The sequence below is a fragment of the Phascolarctos cinereus genome, unplaced genomic scaffold, assembly GCF_003287225.1.
Source record: "Phascolarctos cinereus isolate Bilbo 61053 unplaced genomic scaffold, phaCin_HiC Scaffold_4;HRSCAF=312, whole genome shotgun sequence".
NCBI classification, from domain to species: Eukaryota; Metazoa; Chordata; class Mammalia; order Diprotodontia; family Phascolarctidae; genus Phascolarctos; species Phascolarctos cinereus.
Genome location: NW_027555847.1, coordinates 88213908 through 88238159, shown reverse-complemented (window position 1 = coordinate 88238159; position 24252 = coordinate 88213908). Strand labels below are relative to the sequence as shown.

General features: G+C 46.9%; 2 protein-coding genes across 2 annotated transcripts; one reads left to right on the top strand and one right to left on the bottom strand.

Annotated features, from left to right (window-relative positions):
* The first annotated feature begins 1684 nt into the window (after positions 1-1684).
* On the top strand, positions 1685-9359 carry KLHDC8B (kelch domain containing 8B). The gene is made up of 6 exons (XM_020999076.2): positions 1685-2272; positions 2883-3566; positions 6352-6516; positions 6818-7042; positions 7251-7352; positions 8147-9359. The coding sequence occupies exons 2-6, from the start codon at positions 3191-3193 to the stop codon at positions 8341-8343; spliced, it is 1065 nt and encodes a 354-aa protein (XP_020854735.1). The 5' UTR covers positions 1685-2272; positions 2883-3190; the 3' UTR covers positions 8344-9359.
* A 1643-nt stretch (positions 9360-11002) lies between these two features.
* Positions 11003-21233, bottom strand: CIMIP7 (ciliary microtubule inner protein 7). The gene is made up of 4 exons (XM_020999078.2): positions 21106-21233; positions 17906-18019; positions 12089-12145; positions 11003-11503 (listed from the first exon to the last, which is right to left on the bottom strand). Exons 1-4 carry the CDS (start codon positions 21133-21135, stop codon positions 11009-11011), a joined length of 696 nt encoding a protein of 231 aa, XP_020854737.1. The 5' UTR covers positions 21136-21233; the 3' UTR covers positions 11003-11008.
* Between the last annotated feature and the right edge of the window lie 3019 nt (positions 21234-24252).

Below are 24252 nucleotides of genomic sequence, written 5' to 3'. Positions count from 1 at the left end.
CCATTCAGTGAATAGGGCTGTTTAAGAAGTGAGTCAAGGGATGGCTCCTTTAATTAAAACAAACAAACAAAACCCTCAAACTGAGAGGGGAAAACCTTCAGGGATTTTGGCCAAAAGACAAACAATATTTACATTCACTCTGAGCCATCGGGCCCAAAAAATAGTGATCAAGTGGTGCTTGGCCAGGGACCTATTGTTGGCCAGTCAATGAGAGCCAGAGTGAGTTGGGTTTTAGGCATGGTCTTTAAGAAAGCAATCTAGCCAGTAGACCCCAAGGTATCAAGGTACCTTTCGGCCATCAAAATTCACCTTCCTTTGGCCAGAGCATCCTCAGGTAAGGGCATGCTACCCCCCGTGGAGAGAGGAGAGGAGAGGCAGCACATAGTGCTTGAGGAGCACTTGTTGATTGCTTGGTTAATTAAAACAGTCAGAGGCCCTGGACAAATCTTTGGGGTACTCTATGGGGAATCAAACTGTTTCCTTCCCTCAGTCTTTTAATAAAAGGAAGATTAAAAAAAATGAACACAAGTAACCACAATCTGCCTGGGGGAGTGCCACAGAGATACATAGGTATGAATATTCAGGAGAAAAGGAGAAGAGATTCCTGGGGGATTTGGTATTTGAGTTGTCTTGAAAAAATGTGTAACTAAGGGATGACAAATCCCCAAGGTGGAGGAGTTGGAGTCCCATCCCCCCAGCCTTTTCAGTAGGAGACTGGTAGAGGACAGGCTTCTTTAGGGGAAAGGAAATCACAATAATGTGAGGGTCATATCCCCCATAAGGCCTGTTGGGGTTGGGCGGGGGTTAATTACTGGAGTGCAAAGAGCTTTGGACATGCAGTCAGGAAGAGACCCGGCCATTAAAAAGCAAGTATTCAACGCCAACTTCATGTGCCAGGCATCGTACCACAGAGCAGGGGCACAAACACAGTTTTATATAGCACTCGCTCTCGTCTACATTCTGCTGGGGGCAGGAGGCGGGTAGGGAGTGGGGCGGGGTTGTACATAACTAGGCATATAAAAACAAGTACAAGATAATTGGGAGAGGGTAGAGAGAGAATCTGGAAGAGAGGGGAGTAGTTAGAAAGTCGGCCTTGGAATCCGAAGGACCTGGGCTCCAGGAATCCCACCTCTGACCTATACTAGCTGGGTGGTTCCGAGCTGGACGCTTTCGCCAGATCCATGCCGCAGGCAACGATAGTAGACTAAATTGCACACTGGGTTCTGGGCTGCATTGATGGACGGAGTTTTCTTTCTGGGCAGCTCCCTACACCACTGAAATAATAGGTCCGGACAAGAAATAAGTGGTGGTTGGGGTACGCTTGCCACTGAGAGATCAAGGAAGGCCTCTTTAGGCGATGACATTTGAGCAAAGCTGAGAAGGGACAAGGGAGTGCATTCCAGGTGCGGGGAGCAGCCTAACCAAAGGCGCAGAGATGAAAGTCCTGCGAAGGATCAGCGAAAGCCAGCTCGGCAGGACAGAAGCGGGTAGGGAAGATGCCTGCAAAGGCCACTCTCTAGCGGTGGGACGACATTTCTCCGAACCTCAGTTTCCTCCTCTGCAGCAAGAGTATAATGGCACACCGCAGGAGGGTAGGACCTGGTAAAACCTTTCTCACGCACCTCTGCAGTGAGTTACTTCCTAGCCCCTCCCTTTCATCGCTGTCTCCCCCCCCCCGCAGTGGGCAGCTCCAGCTGGGCAGCTGCTGCGCCACGATGCAGCCGCTAGGGGACGCAGCGCCACCACCGCCACTCTGATCTTGCCGGGACCTGGCCAGCGTGGGGTGCCCCCCCGCTTGCCCTCCTCCTCTGCCTGGGGTCCCGCGTTCGCCGGGACTGACCGAGGAACGGGCGGGGAAGGAAGGCAGTCCGGCCTTGCTCCCCGTCCCGCAGCCCCTTTGGCGCCTCCCGCAGCTTCCGTCGCCCCGCGGCTGGCCGGAGCCGCGCCCCCTCCCTGGCCAGTCCCGCCTTCGCGCGTGGGAGACGAAGGGTTAAGGCGCTGGATGGTTTTCCCGAAGCTGGCGAAAACTGAGGGGGGGGGTGCCTGCTGGGACGGGGGGGCGGGTCCGTCCCCCGGCCCCTCCCGCTCCCATCCTCTACCCTCCCCTTCCCGAACGGTTCGGGGCTGCGGGGCTGGTGCCGAGAGGAGCCAGCGGCCAGCACCGAGCTCGGAGCCGGGACTGGGGCCGGGGCCGGAGCCGGAGTCGGGGCCGGCGCGGTGACCGCCCGCCGGGCCCGGCCCCCTCCTCGAGAGGCTGAGCCGGGACCCTCGGGTAAGTGCCGGCCCGGGGAGGGCGAAGGGCACTTGGGCGAAGTTGGCGGCGAGGCTCCGGAGCCACGCTCCTGGCCCTCGGGCCTCCCGGCCCGGGACTGCGGGGTCTGGAAGGCGCAGGCGTCCGCGGCGGGACGGGAAGTTTGGGGCAGAGCCGGGAGAGTGTCCGGCCGGAGCCAAAGAGTCGTCGATGGCGGGGAGGTGGATTGGGCGGGGCGCACACCTGCCCAGACCCCGCATTCCTTCCTGCCCCCCCACCTGGAGGACCCTGGGGGTGCTGGAAGGGCAGGGGTCCCAAGTGCATTCCTCCTACCCCCCCCCCCAAGTCAAGCACCCAGATTGCCCGTCCGATTTCATCCGGTCCAGCCCCTTGCCAACCCTCCTGTCTCTCCATCACCTCCATGATTCAGGTGGTGTTGTGGACAGAACCCTGGACTGGGAGTCAGGTCACTTAGGTTCTAGTCGCAGCACTGTCACCAGTTTACTGTGTGACTTCAAACAAATCACTTCCCTGTTGTGGACCTCGGTTTCCTCATCTGTAAAATGGGTTGGCTGGACTAGCAGTCCTCTAAGATCATTTCTGATTCTTATATTCTGTGATTCCTTTCTAGGTAAAGGTGCATCCTCTCCCCTTTGGTCCTCCCCAGCATCCAGGCTGAGTTGAGGAGCTTGTTCTCTGCCCCTGGAGATCAGGACAGAAAGCCACAGACAAACAGACTAATGTCTGGTTCTTAGGCTCAGCCTTGGGGACTGGAAATGCCTTTGTGACCCCTGCTGAGCTCCATAGTCTGTCTTCCTCAAGGGAGCACCCACTGGCCCTGAAGACTAGGAAACTGGGTAGCAGGGTCATGAGGGACTGACTAGGTCATGGCCCTGGGCCAGTGGCCACTTCCAGTGCCCCCCAAGTGAGCAGCCAGCTATGGCCAGCAGTGGGGCCCGAACCTTTGTTTGGCATGTGTTCCCCTCCATGCCCACATGTCGGGTATACTGCACACCTGCATACCAAGATGGGCACCTTTTTGTGCTGGGTGGATGCAGCCGGGCAGGCCTGCCTTTGGGCACAGCAGAGTTGCTGGATGTAGCTTCTCATAAGTGGCTTTCACTGCCCCCTCTGCCCACGCCTAGAGCTGGTGCAGCTGCCATAGCCCTAGGCAAGCAGGTGTTGGTGATTGGGGGCATGGATGCTGGGCAGAGCCCCCTGGCTTCTGTGGAGGCTTACCACACGGATGAAGGCCGCTGGGAGCTTCGAGCTGCCCTGACACAGCCAGCCATGGGCATCTCAGCCTTGGAGAGGGGTAAGCAGGAGCTTGGGTGTGGGAAGGCTGATCTGGGGGTAGGTACATGACTCTGGAGAAGGAGTGAAATGCTTGCTATACCTCCAAGGGAGATAGAATGTGACCCTTGGATTTCAAGATGATGGGGGAGTGTGATCAAGGTAATCTGGAGGCAGTGGTTTATAACAGAGTCCTGGATTTGGAATCAAAAGACCTGAGTTTCAATCCCTGTTTTGCCAATTAATATCTAGTTGACTTGGACAAGTGATTTCCTTTCTCTGGCTCTGTTTTCATTTCTATAAAATGAAGGGGTCAGACTAGATGATGGCTAAGGTCCCTTCTAACTCTCAATCAGTGATCCTAGGTGAGTAACTCTGAGGGGCTCTTTAGGGGAAAGAGGGAACATCTGGGACCTGAGTGCCCTAGGTAAGCATAGGACTTAGGTTCCTAATGGATCCCAAGGGAGAGGAGCCTCTCTTCCAACCCCTATTTCGAACCCCATTCCCAACCTTTTTGCCTCTTTCCTAGCATACTGCATAGGGTTCCTAGCTCTGTTGTGGTTTCTGTTTCTATGCATTTCCCTCAGGTCACTTCCCCTCCCCCACCCCTCCAAGACAGGCATTTTGACCTGGGCATTAAAATTAGTGACTATTGATTAAGCCCCTACTGTAGTCAAGATTCTTGCTCTGTGTTAGAGCTGCTAATAAGGAAAATGACACTGTCCCTTCCCTCAAGAAGCTTCTAGTTTACTGGGGGATGACGTGTATACAAATAAATGTTATAAAATGTAGGATTATGTGAGGCAAAGGCTTCTTGAACAAGGCAGGCAGGCTTGAAGTCTTGAGTCTTGAAGAGTTTTAATGGATAAGAAGAAAGCATTCTGTGCGTGGGGAGCAATAGTCTAGTGTAACTGAAACTTAGAGAATGTGAAAGGGAGTAATGAGAAAAAAGTCTTCAACTCCTAAACTGCTAAGAACTAGAGCTCTCATGTAAGAGCTTCCCAGATCCAGGGAACTGGGCTGGAGCTGGAGCCCTACCAAATGTCACCCTCAGACTTCCCCACTGCCACCACCCATTTAACCCACAGCCTTGGTCTACACAGCCGCGCCCCCCCCCCCCCGCAGGAGCTGGTAATCTGAGTGGAAGGCAGGAAGTGAGGCTCCAGCCATTTGTGGGTGACCAGGAGGCCGGTCTAGCCTCAGAGAGGGCAGTCCTTCCATTCAAGTGAAGGAGAGGGGCCTCCTGGAGTATGGTGGCTTGAGTCTCCACTCCCCCCCCAAAAAATCAAACCTTTATTACTCATCCTGGGAGACATAAGGGCTGGGAATTCAGACAGCGGTGGCTCCCACAGTTATAAATAGGCTGGGAGGGAGGGGAGCAAGTGTGAAGACATGCCAAGTGGAAGATTTCTGTCTAAAACCTTGAGTAATGGAATTGGAAGACCTCCTGCCTAGCTGATGTCCTTTCCCACCTCTACCCTTCTACCAAGGAAAGCAAGACAGAAGAGAGCTGGGGAGAAGGAGGCCAGGGAGATATGGCTGCATAAAAGTTCTGGTCAGACTCCAGAGCTCTAGGCCCCTTGGTGATTGTCATGGAAGCACCTGCAGATCCTCCCTACTGACCTTTGCCCCCTCTTCCTGCATTTTTGTCCCCTACGGTGCCCCCCTACACACACACACACACACACACACACACACACACACACACACACACACACACGGGGCGGGGTCCCCCGGGGGGGGAGGAGGGAGTATTCCTGGAAACCAGAATGCTCTTTTCAGATATTCCTAAGCTGGAGTCCAGGATAATGTCCCTGCTCAGCTGGGGCCAGAGCTAAGGACAACGGAGGTATCCAGGAATTCTCCTCCTAGTCATCAGTCTGATCAGTGTGTTAAGATACAGCCCACAGCTGTTTTATTCTCCCTCTATATTTAATTTGGATCCTATAATCCAGAGTAGCCTCCACAAACAGTTAACTCCACTTTGTTCCCCACTTCCCTGATGTCAGCCCTATACAGAGACCCCATACCTACCTCCTGCCCCCAGACGAAGCACTCACATTGAGTCTCCCTATTCAGTGACTTCTTCCCCACAGCATACACTGCGCACCCCATTCCCAGGTTTAGCCCCCAATTTAGCCCCTGCCCTAGGCTGTCTCTCCTATAACCACCTCTCCTACTAAGCCATCTCTTTCCTCACTGACCTCCCCCCAATTCAGAACCCTCCTTCCTAAACTGAACCCAGACCTACCTCATCTCTATTTAGTTCCCTTACAATCCTCCTGCCCCAGACTGAGCCCCCTACTTACTCGAATGCCTCTACCCACACTTAAGTATGCCCTGGGGTTGGGGAGGCCTCTGGGCTGTGGATCTGACTGACTATAGGCTTTGATGCTAGACTGGTTGCTATGGAGTCTCCAGGGAGACTGTGCCAGCTATTATAATTAGATTCCCCCGCTTTGTACTCTTACCGAGAGAACCAAGGGGTGGGGGTGCTGGTTAGTGGCCCAGGGAGTAGATAGCAGCAGGGATCTCCCTCCCCATTCCTGTGGGGGCAGGGATAGATCTCAGGCTAGACAGGAAGGGGTAGGGAGTCAGACAGGGATGAGTTGTTGACATCCTCCTGCTGATGGTGGTCCATCTCCTACATCTCTCTGCCAGAGGTGGTGTCCCTGTCCCAAAGTATTTCTTTTGGTCTTTAGACTAGCCAAACTGGTTGCTGAGGGTTATCCCATCCCAGAATAGGGTTAGTTTAGGCAAGCTTACCCCCAGCAATTTAAAGTCTGAAGCTGCCCTCTCTCTGGCAGATGGTGTGGTATATGCTCTAGGTGGGATGGGTTCCGACACAGCCCCACAAGCACTGGTGAGGATGTACGAACCTTCCAGGGACCGGTGGCTCTCCTTGCCTTCCATGCCCACACCCTGCTATGGGGCCTCCACATTCCTTCAGGGGAATAAGATCTTTGTTCTGGGTAAGTGGCTTCAGGTGTGAAGTTGAAGGTTTGTGTGATTAGAGTTAGGGACCAGCTTATGGCCACAGCACAGTTTCTGGTTGAGGCCAGCAAGGACTGGGACTGTGAACCTGTCCTCACAAGCATTGCTTTCATTCTCTCCTGTGGGCAGCAGAGGATGATGCAAATAATTGAGAATTATATGATTTATGCACGAGGAGAGGGAGCAAGGGGCCAGGGCCGGGGTGTGGAGTTAAGAGGCAGAGAAGAGAGGGATGCCCTAGTCTGACTCCTCCTAGAATCTTTTCCCTTTATTTTTCAGGGGGCCGCCAAGGGAAGTTGCCTGTAACTGCCTTTGAGGTGTTCGATGTTGAGCTGCAGAATTGGACTCGGTACCCAAGCGTGCCCAGCCGGCGGGCCTTTGCTAGCTGTGCCATGGCAGAGGGCAGCTTCTTTAGCCTGGGAGGCCTGCAGCAGCCTGGACCTCACAACTTCTATTCCCGCCCACACTTTGTCAACACTGTGGAAATGTTTGACTCTGAGCAGGGTGAGTGCCAGGTCACTTGAAGGCTGAGAGTCTGAGTGCCTAGACCCCGATTCTTTCCCCTGGCCAGAGGGCATGGGCATTTCTGTTTAGATGCAGGTCTAAACTTGGCTTTCAGGTCCATTTCAGTTCTCATTTGGGACCTATAGCACTGGTCTGAGTGTTCACTCCAATTTGCTAGTGCAGAGAAACTGTCCTGTGTCTCCTGCAGGTGCCTGGACCAAGCTTCCACGTTCTCTTCGAATGAGAGAAAAAAGGGCAGACTTTGTGACTGGCTACCTTGGGGGCCAGGTTGTGGCAGTGGGAGGCCTGGGTGAGTATTCTCAGAGCCCTAGTCCTGTTTATCCTACCTCTAGGACTTGAGGCGGGGAGAGGGCAAGATTGTGGGAGTAGTGACCACCAAGCAAGTGAGCTTACCCCAGGGAGTTACAGTGGTTACATCTCAAGCTTAGACACTGTCTCCTCCATTTTCTTAGTCTTTCCTTTGGTATATAAAGACATTTAATGGGTCTTCAGTTTACCTGCCTGTAAAATGGGGGTGGTTAATTGCCTTACCAACTTCACAGAGATGGTTTGAGAATATTATAATAGTTGGTGACTTTTAAAAACTCAAATATGAAATATATTTTCTTAGGGATCTTTGCTATGGTAGAGCGTTTTAAAAGAGAGGTGTCTTCTGAAGGAACTGAATATATTTTGCAGTATCAATAAAGCTCCTCCGGGTGTAGGATTATAGCATGAAATAGTGGAAAGGACACAGGATTATGAGCCAGAAGACCTAGGTTCTAAGTGTAACCATGGACAAATTACAGAACCTCTCAGAGGCTCACTTTCCTCATCTGTAAAATAGTGTTCAGTCTAATTGCTGCTTACCCCAACAGGGTTGTTAAGGAAAGTACTTTGACTTTAAAGCATCAAATAAAAGTAGTTACAAAACAAGAGGCTTGGATTGGGTGACCTGTGAGGCCCCTATAAATCATTGTTCTTTCTTTGACCTGGGTCAGGGTGGGTGGAGGCCAGATGCTGCCATGCTGTCTGTCCTTCTGGGGCTACCCCTGGCTCAAGGGCTCAGACTCTTCTCATCACACTGGATCTCTCCTCTCAAAGGCAACCAGCCATGTCCCCTGGGCTCTGTAGAAGGCTTCAGCCTGGCAAAGAGAAAATGGGAGGTACTGCCCTCGATGCCGACAGCTCGATGCTCCTGTTCCAGTCTCCAGGCCGGGCAACAGCTTTTTGTCATTGGTGGAGTGGCCCAGGGCCCCAGTGGAGCTGTGGAGGCCTTGTGCCTACGGGATGGGGTCTGAAGACTGGCACAACCCACCTGATCAGATCTGCTCACCAAAGACCACAATGGCGGTTTCTGCAGAGATTGGGTGGTAGGGGCGGGGAGGAGAGTGTACTGCCCTCCTTGGCTCAGTGATGCTATTTTCCTGTCCATGTTTAGAACAACCTTTGGCTTTCTGAGGTAGGGAGTAGCGCAGGGACACAGAGCAGCCCCTCAGCAAGAGATGAACCTGGGATATATAACAACAGCCAAAGGGTTGGCCCCAATGGTGAGAGTCGCCCACTACCACCCTGAGTGTAGGGTGGGTAGGGGAGGAGGTGAGAGAAAGTCAAGCTGGCTACCCAGGGACTGAGCTGTCTTTCCCATTAACACATCTTGAGCACCAGGGCTCTAGGGCTCCAACTTTTCTGGGAGTGGGAGGCCAACAGTTTCCTCCACGTCCCTACACTCCCTTTGCCCTTCCCTGATGTGGTCCTGACCCAGTTAGGCCACAGCGACTCCTTGCTGTGGCCCTTAGTAGCTGTACCACCCCTGTGGGCCTAAGCTGAACAAGAATCAGGAATAGCCCATGGGACCCAATAGGAACTCCTCCCTAGTTTAGTGCCTACAAGGAGGTGGCCTGGCACACCTGCGCCTCCTAAATAAAGCTGGCCTTCACTGTAAACACAACACTGTAAACACACAACACTCAGTGGAACGGTTTGTGCTGAGGGAGCAAAAGGCTTGTGGTGTGTATGTGGGGGGGGGATGCTCTTGGGTGGGGGAGAGCTTAGTTTTATCCTGCCCAAAGACGTCGCTTTTCTTAGTACTGGGGGAAGGTGGAGAGAATTGGCACTGGTTAAGAGAGCTTGGTTATAGTTCCCCATTCCACCAGTGGTTGTGGGGTGACTTTGAGCAAGTCACTTCAGCTCGTCGTGCCTCAGCTTTCCCTTTCATGACATGGGGGATCTATAATAAGCTGCCCCACCTACCTCACAGGGCTGTTGTGAGGTTCCAGGCTGTCATCACGTGAAATATGAAGACTACTGAAGTGCATGGTGGTGTTGATTACTCTGCGGTCTCTGCTTTTCTCCATTCTCTCCCACGGACCAGTCAAGGGGAGGACAACTAGAACCAGAAACCTGTTTCCTGATTCTTTAGGATTCAAGCCTTGGGGCCTGTATGGACAGCCTGGTGCATCTTCCTAATGCTTTGTGCTCAGCTAGGGACCCCTCAGCCAGGCTAGAGGACTAGTGACCAGGTCTCTTGCTTAGTAACACAGTGGGTTGGCAAGAGGCTCATACGATAGCTTGTCAAACTTCTGCAGCCATCTCTGTTCTGTCCCAAGGAAGGTATTCTCTGGCGTGGGTCTTGTGATGTTATGTTCTTTCATTATGATATTACCTTATTTGTAAAAGGCTATCTGGAGTATAAGCAGGAGACCTGGGCGCTACTGACCTTTTAGATGCTTAGTTTCCTTATCTGTCACATGGGGATAAAAACTTTCCTTTCTACCACATAGGCATGTTGTGAGGGTCCATGAGAAAACAGATGGAAAAGCTCTTTGCAATGCAAGCTTAGAGTGGTACAGCAACCCTTCAGATTTTGGACAATCTTGAGGTCTCTCATCTTTGGACCTTGGTCCCCCTTTTGGGGGGGTAATTTTGGAAGGAGACTATGGGTGCCAGAGAGAGCGTAGTCCCCTTGTCTAGGAAACACAATGCTCTTCCTACATTGGCCAGACTGCTCATGAACTACTTATGTCAACAGCCTAGTGTTTGATCCCTAGGTCAGACCTTCATCCTCCATCTTCTCCCAGTGGGCAGAGGTTGAAGGTCTGAGCCACAAAGGGGACCTGGTCCTCCCCAACAAATGTCTCAGTTATTCCTGAATGTAGTTTGAAAGTTCTGCTTTTCCTCCAGCTGTTTCATGTGGGAGTCAGGGGCAGAGTGATGAGAATTACCAAATACAGCAAGCTAGTGCTGCTGGCGGGCCTGTGTTCTGGCAGTACCCCCTCCCTCCCCACTGGATATTGCTGTCTGTACCACTCCACACTCCTTTATTCATTCCAACCTCCTATGTTGGGCCAGGTTTCTGTCACGAGATGGTTCGTGGAAAAGGCACTGCCCCACTCCCTTGGGATCCAATTCCTATTTCCATAGGTTGACTGTGGATTTGACATTCCTAATAGGAGTATCTCACAAAAACTGAACCCTGCCCACAGCATGATTCGCAGCGCCAGGGTAGGCGTGGGAGCTTGAGAATGGGGGAGCTTTTGCTGGGCTCTGGCCCTGCTGCTGGCATGCTTCTCAAAGAATTCCAGGTTGTTAGATTTGGAAGGGACCTCGGAGGACGTTAGGGCCAACCCATGGCTGAACAGGACTCCCTTCTGCAACAACCCGTTGGCCTCTACTTGAAGATCCCTAGTGATGGGCAGCCCAGTCTACCGTGGGATAGCTCTAATTGTTCCAGGGGTTTCCTGCCATCAAGATGAATCTGTCACCCAGTGGTTCTAGTTTTGCCCTCTGGGGCAGATAGAACAAAAGTCTGTCTGATCCCGTTGCCACATAGCAGGCTTCAAAATGTGTGACGAATCTGTAAGCCTTTTCTTTTCCACGCTAAAAATCCTCGTTCCTTTGAAGGATTCTGCTGGAAAAGGAGGAAAAACAGGCTGGTGTGCTAGTTGCTTTGGCAAAGGATGAGTTCTAACCTACTTTCTTTAATGGGTCAAGCCAACGTAAACAGTCAGAGACAGTGAAATGCAGGAAGGGCTCCGCTTTGTTACGATTCACTGTAACAGGGAGCTCTGGCAGAGCCTGGGACAGAGCACTGGGGGTAGGGCAAAGGGAAATCCCCAGTTTTCCCCTGAACTCAGAAATCTGGGAAGTCCCCAGTTTTTCCTTGGTCTCAGAAACTTCCTTTCTAAACTTCTCATCTGGCATCTGGCTTACAAGTTGATGACAGAAGTTGTGCTGATAGGTGGTGCTAGGTATTTGGTGAAAGTCCAGGGACTGTGGGGCTCCAGACTGAAGATAGTGGACTAGTGGCTGAAGAATTGGTCCATCCATGCCACCACCTGACTCCTTCTGGTAGTAGTCTTTCTGGTAACTGGAAACAAGGGGCCCCTGGGCTTCAGGAGGCCAGTTGAAAACATTGCATTTCTTCTTGAGCTTCTCCCAAGCTTTCCGTTTCCCTATTCCCTATATAACAGAAGAGAGGGTCACAACTCATTGATCCCAGGCCCAGGGCTACCCCACTGGGGCCTTGCCTTTCCCTGCCCCTACTATTCCTGCTGATCATATCAGTTCAGCCTAGCCTGCTCAACTGATGCAAAGCTTGGCCCGGTCCCCAAAGGACACACAAGCACATCCCATCCCTAGCAAAACCATATATCTGCCATATTCCCATCTATGGCTTCTCCTTTTCTCATCTCTTAATGCCTTCCTGTTTTCTTCTCCACCTTTCAGACTTTGCTCTTAGATTTATTCTAAGGCATAAATGATTGATAATACTTAAAGTGTAACTTCCAAAAGTACTTGCATTTTTAATAAGTCAACCTATTAAGGTGTCATGCAGAGAAATATTTTGGCAGGACATGAGCCTTTCCAGTGCCTCTAAAATCCCACTACCAAGACAGTCCCCTAATTGGCTGAAAGGCTGTTTAGAACAAAGGAACAGAGAGTGGAAAGTCCCACCTAATAGTCCCTCTATGACCCTATCAGGAGCCAGACAGAACTGTGGAAGGAACTAAGGAGCTACCCTTCCCACCCTCCTCCAACACTCACGGGATCAAAGATACCACGATTGTCATGTTTGGAGAATAAGTGTTGTCCTGGTGGTTCCTTGAAAGAAAATAAAAAATGGGATGAGATGGAGGAGTAATTCTCTCCCCTACTTTATAGTACCATAATATGAGAACACCTCTCTCAGAGTTTTCAGGAAAAATGGAATTGTTTTCTCTGCAATTGGCTTTTAGAGAAAAAGGCAAATAAGAATAATAAGGGGAGAAAGGGCTGCTATGGACTCCAAAATCATGTAGATTGCTCACATTGGGATAAGTTTGGGAAATGCTACCCTCTGACATTGGGGTTAATGAGAACCCATACACCAGGAATAAAGATCAGCATCTTCAGGAATACTTTCAGAAGGAACTCGTATGCTTAGAGGCATTTCTAACGAGATACAGAGGATGCCTCTCTTTATGACATCTAGAAGTCACCTTCCTCCTCTAATGTGACCAGTAACTCTGTAGCCTTGGACCCTCTGTCAATTGCTGTGAAAGTTCAGTGAAAGAAAGAATGGTGTGGCAGAGGGCAACTGGAACCCAGGTCTCCTAATTCCCAACCCAGGGCTTTGTTCACTACGTCATACTACTTGTTTGACACAACACTCACGCTCTCTCCCAGGTATTAAGCAAAAATATCACTTGAACAGAGAAGGGCAGCTCATCAGGCTTGTTAGAAACATCCCATAATACAACCAGTTAGAAATTTGGAACATCCAACTTTCTTTGCTCTAAATCTATACTCAACAAATGAATAAAATTTTGATCTTGAGTGTATTTGCCTACCAGGAATGGACTGTTAAGTTCAGTGAAAATGCAGATGGTTCTTAGGGTGCTTACTGATGTACCTACCCCTGCTGTCCTTCTTCTACATTTATATCTCATACTGTTCAAGGAATCTATTGGTTTTCAAAAATTCATACATCATACTCATTAGTTGGGAAGTCTAGAGCAGAGTTCTGGGATCTGATCAAGACCTACGTCATCCATATACTATTTCCTTAAGTCCAATGGGTATGGACCAAGGTTCTTGGCCCCCTTCTCTCTATACATTTACATGGGGACCTCATAAGTTCACCTGGGTTCAATCTCTCCATAGGTAACTCTCTGGTCTATATATCCTGCCCTAGTCTCTCTCCTGAGCTCCAGTCCTGCATCACCAAAACTGCCTATTGGATATTTTGAACTGAATGTCCCCATAGAGTCTCAAACTTAACATATGTAAAGCACAACTCATCTTTTCTTCTGAACAGCTCATTCACTCATTTAAATTTACAGCTTTGGTGTCACCCACTTTCTCTCACCTTATATATCCAACCAGTTGCCAAGTTTTGTAGATTCTGTCTCCACAACATCTCTTGCATATGTCTCCTTTCCACTCATTGAGCACCATCCTACACAGGCGCTAGTCACCACACCTGAACTATTGTAAGAGCCTAGCTCTAGCTAATCTTCTTGCTTTCAGTCTTTCCCCTACCTAATCCGTCTTCCACACAGCTGCCAAAGTGATAGTCTATTTCACTCCCTGGATCAGCAAACTGCAGAGACTCCTTAGTACCCTCTACAATCAAATGCAAACTTCCTTTGTGTGGCATTGAAAGCCCTTCACAACATGGCTTCCATTTACCTTTCCAGACTTGTTGTATATATAGATATCTATACCCATATATCTCACTCCTCCATGTCCTTTATGGTCTATCCAAATCGGCCTTCTTGTGGCTTCGCTAACAGGACATTGGCTGTCTCCTGTTCCTGGCGTGCACTCCCAAGTTTCCTTCAGGGCTCAGTGAAAGTGCCACCATCTACAAGAGGCCTTCTCTTTTCTCTTAAATTGCTAGTTCCTTCCCTCCCAAATTTACCTTGCATTTATTTTGTATATACTTATTTATGTATGTGTTGCCAATAGAATGTAAACTCTTGAGGGCAGATGCTTTCATTTTTGTCTTTGTATTCCCATAGTGACTAACAGTAAGTACTTAATAAATGCTTGTTGAGCCACCCTGCACAGCACAGGAAGAGACAATCTTCTATTCCTACCTTTCTTTAATTGCAAACATGTATCAAGTATGATTAAAGCCCTCCTCCAAAGCCTCATTGTAGTAGGAAGGTGACTAGATTCTTGAAGGCTCTGTCAGCTGAGCAGAAGCTCTGGTAGATCCCATGCCATGCTAAACACTTCAAATATAGGCCTGAGAATGAACTATGTTATTTGTCATCTGAGTATGAGCCCCCGCCCAAGTTTGGAGAGGCTTATCACAGAAAATAGCCTCCCAAGTGATGAAATTTTTGAGGTGGTGTGATCTATGGGTGGAAGAAGTACTGACTGATGAAATCACAGAGCTTCATGCATAGTCTTACTTAAAAAAAGAAAAAAGTAATGGCCAGTGGCGAAGGCAGAGTTATCACAATGCGCAACAATTCCTACATTTACAATTATAGGATTGTACACCATTAATGATGATCCTTGGGCAATTGCATCATTTGAATCATCAAAAAAAAATGCTTGGGGGCAGCTAGGTGGCGCAGTGAATAGAGAACTGGCTTGAAGTCAGGGGAACCTTAGTTCAAATTTTACCTCAGACACTTGACACTTACTAGCTGTGTCACCCTGGACGAGTCACTTAACCCTTGTTTCCGACCCCCCCCTCCCAATGCTGTGATGGTGTTCAACAGATTTTACTTGCTAAATCAGGCAAGCGAATTTAGACATTTTAGAAAGGTTTTCAACAGCAAGGATTAAAGCAAAAAGGGTTTGCTTTTTGCTAATCCTCATTTAACCAGAATATTAAAGTTGTCATTAGAACCCAATACCCAAGCACTCCTCAGGGGCATTATGGTACAAAGGAAAAAGTGCTGAATGTGGAGCAAAGAAAGATCTCTCACACTGACTAGTTATGTAATTGTGGGCACCATCCTGCCCTCTCCAGGCCTCAGTTTCCTCATCTGTAAAATGTGGATAAAAATACCTGTACTACCTACCTGACAGGATTGTTTTGACAATCCAATTAAATAACATATGTAAGCAGCTTTGCCAACTTTAACTCTCCATATATATTAGCTATTATTATTACATAGATTAATTAAGGACTCACCATATTAGCCCTTTTGATTTTTCAATGGTTTCAAGCTTATGTTTCAGTTGTAGTATAGATTCTTTTCCCCAGTCCTGAGGGGTGTTTTAAGTCAGGAGCTGTAGCTACATCCTGCACCTTTGGACATGGGTGCCTTTATGACTTCCCTCACCCTGTTGTAAGCTTCTGCTCTGGGCTGGTACATCTAGGGAAAAGTATCCAGGGAAATTACTCGGCTGTGCTTCCCAGACTACTTCAGCTCCATCATCAACTCTTTGGGAAATGGTCGCAAACTAGCTCTTACTAAAAGCTTTGCTAATAATTCCAAGAGCTGAAACTTTTCTTGCTTTTGGTTTTCAAACAGAAATTTTTTGCCCTGAGTTTGGAGGATAACTGAGTTAGCGGTACTGGTGCCTGAGATGGCCAGTCTTGCAAGGCCTGTTGAGAAAACTGGGAACTGGAAGCATCTCGTAGGATTGTCTTCTGAGATTATGACATCTGTTCTAGACTGGGAAGAATGTGTAACTAGGGAACACAGAATGGTATAATGAACTTAGAATTAACACTTGTACTGAAATCTCACTTCAAAAAAACCACCTACCTCTGGGACCCATGACATATGACTTCACCTACCTGAGTCTCAGCTGTCTTATCTGTAATATGGGAATAATAACATCTGTAGCCTTTACCTTGAAGGCTTGTTGTGAGGAGTGAATAATATAGGGTTGTCCCAAAAGTCTTTGTGTGGTTTTCAGCTTTAATACAGGGACATCCTCTTTATGTAAAGTACTTTGCAAACCTTAAAGTGATATATAAATGTCAGTTATTAGTACTATTACTGTCTCAATACATTATGTATCAGAGGAAAATGGAGGACTGGGAAAGAACTGCCCAGTGGGACCTTAGTTATCTAAGCTAATCTAGGGCAAAGTCTGACAGTGATCTGTAGTTTATCTGGTAGAATCAGAGGCCAGAGAAGTAAAACAAATTGGGTCTTCAACTGGTCTGATTGGTGAAGAATGTGATCTGATACAAGAAAGCTAGAGCTCTTAGCCAAAGATGTGTTAGCTTTCCTCCTACCACTGCTCAGGCAACCTAAATGAAACCCAAAACTGCTTTTTGGTAAATACACAGTACTTGGTGCTTTTGCCTACCAGGAATGAGCTGTTTAGTTCAGTGAATGAATATAGTGGCTGAAGAATCGGAACATCCATACCACCTAACTCCTTCTGGAAGGGGGAGGCTCAATCAGGCTGTGCCAATCAGGGGCCTAATTGAGAACATGGCCTTAGTGAGATTCACTTTCCTTCCTCATGGGCAGCCCATCTTCCACGGATACTTCAGCTATCTGCCCTAAGCCTCTCTACTTGAGGAAATTAGTGCCACCATCATTAGCCTTTTGTTGAACATTTGGTTATGTAGCTAGCAATGAGTACTGACTGGTTGAGAGGGAGAAACGGAGCCTTTCACACCCTATAGGAAGAAGAGAAAACAAATCACGTAAATGGATCTACAAGGATCCATTTGATTTGAACAGTGCCATGACCTGGCTTCCTTTTAGAAAGCAGAATTCAAGGCTAACTTCATAGTCTCCTAAGGCTCAACAACCTTTGTACCACTGGACTTGGAGCTGTTAAGGACCTTAGTCTATCTTCACCATTTTATAAGAAAATGGAGGCGCAGGTAGGAGAAGCAGCTTCGCAGCTGGCAGCAGAGCTGGGATTCAAGGCCAAGGGGTTGATTACACCAGATTCTGTACCCTTTTCCCATTCCCTGGACTCCCAGTAACGTGGGCTTACATTCTCGTATGAAGCTCAACTTCTCCCCCAGACCAAGCCAACTGCTCACAGGGCCTAGAACTGGAAGAGAGCTTTACAATAATATGGTCAACAACCTTCTCATATTACAGAGGACAGAGCTAAGGCCCGGAGAGAGGAAATCAATTCCTCCAAGTCAAACAGGTAGGAAGCAGCAGAGCCAAGGTTGAAACCCAGGTCTCCTAACTTCACATCCAATATTCTTTTTAAAACAAAACAAAAACCTGTGTTATTCTGTACTTGACCCACAAATTAAAACGAACATTCCATATATAAATAACAGAAAGAGATTGCATATGCAATCTTTATGACAGCTGGCTTTAAAAAAAAAAGCATATAATATTCGTTTCCAAACTCTCCTGTTTGTCCCTCCCTTCAACTCTCCTGCTGTTCTCTTTTGTGTGTGTGTTTGTTTTAATGCTTCAGTGATCCTCTTTTTCCCTTCTTTTGCATTATTCTTCTAACCACAGAACAATTCCCATTCTCACAGACATTTTCAGAGTTTATTTTTGTTTGTTTTTCATCTCTGCCTTAGAACATAAAGGCTGCCTCAGGATCTGGGGTAGCTTGTTCTGGGGGAGAGCCAGGAAGTCTACCTGTGGGCAAGTGGTTCTCCCCTCTGAACATCTGGTCCTGCTGTGAGAGTGCAGCATCAAGAACAAAAAGAATATTGACAGGCAAAAGGGATGATTCTGTTTTAGTTCTTCTGTTCTGCTTCCTCAGGGCCTACAGCCAGTGGTGCCCTCCCCTCCTTTCTTATTTTGTTTTTGTCTTTTTTGGCTAGTCAATGGGGTTAAATGACTTGCCTAGGGTCACACAGTCAGTAAGTGTCAAGGGTCTGGTCTGAGACCAGATTTGAACTCAGGTCCTCCAGAGCGGGTGCTGTATCCACTGCACCACCTAGCTGCCCCTCCTCCCCTCCTTTCTTACCTTAATTCTTTGTAGGAACACTGCTGGAGGCTGGGGCTTGGCTGCTAGGCGGTAATCCTGAGCAAGTTCACACTTGAACTGGCCTCTGTAGTGGCCATAGAAACCAGAGTTGTACTGTAATAAGTAGTAGGAAAGCTAATGAATATGACTCGTTCCCTGGGCACCTAGGCCCTAAGGGTATCAGTTCAAGTATGCTTCCCAGGGCTTTGTCATTAGGGGAAATCTCAACCCACGGAGGCTCCTGGGTAGGCAGTGCCTTTGAACGAATGGAGCTCCCAGCTGCACGTCTGAGAGGAAGCAGATCTCTGAAAGGAGCTCAGGTCTCTGGAGTTCAGAGCTCTCGGGGAACGTTTGTGACCTCAGCTCTTAGGGGAAAACATTCAGAGATGCTATTTTAGGGTAATTAGAACTTAAAACATGTACAGCTTCACAAAACAAAGGGGGAGAGAGGGGAACCACTTCTGTAACCAAAAGACAGTGGGGAATGGGTAAGGGACCTATCCCTGATTGGGAAGATTATGGAGAACCAATCGCAGGGCTGTAGAAGATGGTTCAGCCTTCCCTGGGGTTAGAACTATTGTTGAAGCAGCCATATTCATCCTGAGGGAATCCAAGATGGAGCCTGACTATATATACAGCATGCTCACAAGCTCCCACGGGGATTGTTTCTCATATCTCCTCAATCATCCTTCCTCCCCTCCCCAAAAGCCAAGAGCTCCCAAATCCAGTTTGAAAGGCACAGACTAAAAGGGGATATGATCATAATCCATAGATTCATTAGTAGTCTGGATAAGAGAAGCACAGCGTTATTTACACAGCAAATGCTGAAATGCTATGTACTGGGTGTGTGTGTGTGTGCACGCGCACGCACGCACGTTTGTGGAGGGGGTGGATGGTTGTAGGAGATGGAATCATGAATGACACTAGGAGACAGCTGCGGTAGAGTGGAAAGAGCCACGACTTTGGTGTCAGAAGACCTGAGTTTGAATTCCAACTTTGCCACCTTCTAATTGTGTGACCTTGAGTAAAGTTAATTTCTCTGAGACTTTTTTCCTTATCTGCAAAATGAGGATAATATTGCCTGTAGTATAGGCCTCATTGTGTTTTTGATAGAATCATAGAGAGCTGAAAGAGACCTTAGAGATAATTTAGTACAATCCTCCCATTTTATAGATGAAAAACTGAGGCCTACAGAGGCTAAATGACTTGCCCAAGACCACACAGCAGGAAATTATCAGAGCTGGAATCTTAGGAGGCTCAAATGAAAAAAGAAATAATTACTTTGTAAATCATAAAGTGCTCTGTAAAAATGTCAGCCGCTACAGCCTTAGGATCACACAGACCTAGAGCTGAAATGACCTTTAGAGGCCCTCTGGTTCAACTCCTTTCTTTTGCAGAGGAGGAAAGGGAGACCTAGCTCAAGGTCCACCCACAGCCACCCAGTGTTAGAGGTAGGCTGTGGGCCTAGGGCCTCCTGCAGAGCTGGTACTGTTTCTCCTGTACCATGCTGCCTCAAGTTTAGGACAGATAAATCACATGACACACTAGCAAACTTATCAGATCGGTTATGGGCAAACAATATAAATGCAAACAAAAAAGATTTTGATAAATTTGTGACAGGACCATAGATGTTACCTTAGCTTTTAATAAGATTAATGTCAAAGAGACCAAATACATCCACCCATAGTACGTCAAAATCCTGAGCTGAATGGACCATTGGGTCTAACCCAGCCACACAACTCTTATGATCCTGAATTGTTTCTAATGTAGTCCTTTGACAGAAAGAAGAAAGCTAATCCAGGACCCCAGACCCCAGGAAGGAAAGCAAAAGGCAGCAGGCAAGGAAAAGTTTTCCAGGACTGTCATCTACAGTAGCTCATGGCTTAATGCACCCTATCCATTAGGATTCATGAAATAATTCCCTCTTTTCTTGGTTGCTTGTCTCATGGTGGCCCCATTGAAACACATGACTTATCTCTGGGTACTTGGGGTGTGCCAAAAGGATACAAGCTGATACAATACTCCCTTACCCAATACGTTAAGGAGTCAATAGGAGTGAGATGGGCTGGTATCTATGTAGAACTGGAGTCAGGCTGACTAGATCAGAATAGAGGAAGGAAGCCTCACTGACAACATCTACAAAGGCTGAATTGGGCAGGAGACACGTGGAAGTGATTTGAAAAAAATTTATAGCTATATTTTATTTTTCATTGCCTTCATTTCTGAATATGTCTCTCTGCTCCCCTCTACCTAGTGAACCATCTTTTGTAAAGAAGAAAAAGAAAGAAAGAAAGAAAGAAAGAAAGAAAGAAAGAAAGAAAGAAAGAAAGAAAGAAAGAAAGAAAGAAAGAGAAAGAAAGAGCAGTCTAACACAACTACCCATCCCCTCAATCACATCTGGCAGGATATGTGATACTCAACACCTAGAGTCCCCTGCTTCAGCAAATAAGGGAGGCAGGTCCATTTAGAAGAAACTTGAGCTGAGAGTGGGCAGGGGAAAATTGGCAGACTATCAGATGTTCATTTTTAATCTAGTTACAAGCTCACAACCTAGCCAAAGGCATATAACCTGTGAAACTTTGGGCAAACTATTTCCTTTCTCTGGGTTCCAGTTTTCTCATTTTTAGATAAAGGTAGATTGGACTAGATGACTCTAAAGTCCCCTCCAAACTCTAAATCCTATATTCAGACCTGTAATTATTAGGGTAACAAGGTCTTTGATGCAGGATGCTACCATTTAGAGGGTGCTGAAAACACCTGTGCTTCTGAAATTGGAAACTGAACTTAGCAACTAGTTAGGAGGAATAATTAGTTAAAATATGAAGGAATCACTTGGTTCTTCCTCTCTGTGTATTACCCTCATCCCTGAATAACTTCCCTAATAGCCACAGCATGTCCTAAGATCTCAAGACTCTGTCCTGAGGTCCAAGTTCTCTCTGACAAAAGTTCTCTTACCTTAATTTCTTTTGAAAAGCTGATTTGAGGCCTCCCATAATTCTGCTGACCCCAGAGTGCATTTTGGGGATTTGCTTGGGGTATTAGAATGTCTAGTTAAAGCTCTGTGTCCAGGACCTATAATCTTTATATTTATATTTAATTCTCTTGGCTCTCTCAAGTTCCAGGTAATCAATTAGTAGAACAGTCACAGAATTAAGGACTAGGGAAATTACGTAGCTAATTGGTTGTAGAGAGGCTCTTACCCAAGATCCAACTAAAGCACTTTGCATCATCTCCCAAGGAAATAAGGTGAACAGCTGGAGTAGCTGCTATCTCCTCTGCTTGAGACTATTAAGCCGGAAAGACAAATGCTCTGTGGTCAGCTCCTTGTTGCTTAGATACCGAATGAGTTGTGACTGCACAATACTGATTGCTGGAATGAAAAATGGCTTTCTTTGCCCTGTTTTCCTTCATGTTTTCATTTCTCTTTTAGGCAAGGTAACTTTCTTGAAGGAAGCTGTCCTGGGAAGGACATCTTATATATAAATCCATGCAGTATAGAGCAAATGAAATTAAGGGTAATATCTAACTTAGAGTAATGTCTGAATTCCATTCACTTAAATATTAAAGAACGTAGAAAAAAATCTACATTTTTAAGCCTAGCTCTTACACAGGCAGGGATGCTAATTTTAGAAACAGTTCCAAGGGAGCCAGAAGAAATGTTGAAAGGGATGGGTAGTTCTTAAAAGATTAAAACTACAACACAACAGTGAGTTTCTTTTATTAGCCAGTCTCTCTCCCAAGAAATCAGGGATCACCAAAACACCTTGATGAATCAAGTTAACAAGTGTTTATTAGCACCTACTATGTTCCAAGTGGTGAGCTAGCTGTCATTGTTCAGTTCTTTCAGGTTTCCTACTCTTTGTGACTCCATTTGGGATTTTCTTGGCAAAGATACTGCAGTGATTTGCCATTTCCTTCTCTAGCTCATTTTGCAGATGAGGAAACTGAGGCAAAGAGGGTTAAGTGCCTCGCTCAGGGTCACACAGCTAGTAAGTGTCTGAGGCCAGATTTGAACTCAGATTTTCCTGATTCCAGGCCTGACACTTTATCCACTCAGCCACCTAAAGAAAGGTAACAGTGGTCCCTTGCCCTCAAGGAGCCTACAATTCAATGGGAGAGACAACATGCAAACAACTAAATACTAACAAACTAGATACGGGATAAATCGGAGACAAGGAGGTAGAGGAATCCAGGCATGGGGCAGGGGCAGCCAACGGAAATTCATGGAGTCTGGAGACGGACGGAGTGTTTGTGTGTGAGGAACAGCAGGGATACCATCTCACTGGATTATAACAGAATACGTAGAGGGAAGTAAAGCATAAGGAGACTGAAAAGGTAGGAAGGGGCCAGGTCATAAAGGGCTTTAAAAGCAGATGAGTTTACATTTAATTCTGGAGGTAATGAGAGCCACTGGAGTTTTCTGAGCATGAAATGACATGGTCAGGCTGATACTTTACAAAGATCATTTTGATAATATTTTGATGACTAAAATGGGGAAAAGACTTGAGACAGGGAAACCAACCAGCAGGTGTTACAGTAGACCAAGTGACTTTGTCACCAATGAGGTGACAAAGGCCTGCATCAAGATGGTGGGCAGTATCAGAGAAAAGAAGGGGACATACGTGAGAGGAGACGTGAAGGCAGAATTGACAGGACTCAGCGACAGATTGGATATGGCAGAGGGGTAAAAGTGAGAAGTCAAGGATGACATACTCGGGATGATGATAGAAATTTAATTATGCAGGCATTATCATCATTCTATCCTCCCTTCCTCACCCCTGCTTACTCCCAAATGATCTGTTAGCATCAGAAAGTAAGGAGTTACCAGGAGGGAAAGGAAAAATTTGTACCTGGGCTGTCAAAATATTCTTTTTCTTCTTAAGTAATGAATGGAAGCCTCCTTTCTTAGTATCTCCCTGTGAGGACACAATCAAATATTCCCAAGTCCAAATTCTGTTCAGGTATGAAGCTAATGAAATTCAAATGAAGGCTGAGAGCATAACAGAACCCTAGAAAAGTAACATTCTGGGGCAGCTAGGTGGCGCAGTGGCCTTGGAGGCAGCAGGACCTCAGTTCAAATCCAGCATAAGATACTAAATGTGTGACCCTGGGCCAAGTCACTTAACTCTGATTGCCTCCAAAAAAAAAACACACATAAAAGAAATTCCATTTTAATCTCTATGTTTGCTTGTCAATTAATATTAGATCTGCCTGGTGTGGAAAACACTGTTACCTTGTTTTATTCATCTCTCAATAGAAGAAAACAATAACTTATGTTTCTTAAAAAAACAAGTGCTCTAAGTTTATTGAAGAAAAAAATTATGACCTAAATACAAAGTCCTAGCAGATAACCAATCTAGACTAGGAGTTCTTAAGTGTTAAATGTCCACGGTCCATGGATAGATTTCAAGGGGGTCCATGAACTTGGATGGAAAAATATTTACTTTTTTAACCCAAATTAGACATTTTCTTATACTATGAATGTAAGTAATAAATGTTTATTCTAAGAAGGGTTCCATTTGACTGCACCAGACAGTCAAAAGGGTCCATAACACAAAAAAGGTTGAGTCCTGGTATGGAGGATGTTAAGGGGTCTGGTTAACAAGGGTTAGGCAGCCCTTCCATGTGTAAAGAATTAATGTTATTGCTGCAGGGAGAACAGGACATTTTCCTATATTTGGAAGCATCCCCGTACATAGAGGAACAGAGACAGAAAGATAGGTATAACTACCTTCTGGATCCTTCTTCCTAATGTCCTGTCCCAGGATCCTTTCAATTTGGCTTAGGATTTATAGTATTCTCATACAATAGATAATTCATAAATTTATCACAAATTGTTTTACCTGCCCTCTGGGAAAATCTCTGAATACAGCTCATGCTCCATTTCCCATTAAGGTACTTAGCTACTTCTCAACTTCTCCAAAAGGAAAAAAAAAACCTTGCATTATAGTTTAAAATACATTTTCTGCATGAAATCAGAATTTAAAAGATACAATATAAATAAACTTTCCAAGCAGCTGGCAGCCTGCTGCTTCCAGCAGGTCTGAACTCCCAATTCAGTTCACAAACTTCACTTTTTGCCAAGGGAACAAATGCTCCCTGGAGCTATTGGCAGAGGAGAACCATCATTTGCTCCCTCCCCAAATCAGTCATGAAGTGCTGAAATATGCCATTTCACTTGAGTGGCAGTCACATTTGACTCCTGTAAAGGCAGCTGTTGCTCCCTGATGGATGCGGGGAAAACTCTGGAGGCTGAAGCTCACTATGGATGCCTCAGACATTTCCTCTGTACCAGGCCTCCAGGAAATCACATTTTAAGTTCATCCATGATGCTTCTCATCAGCTTA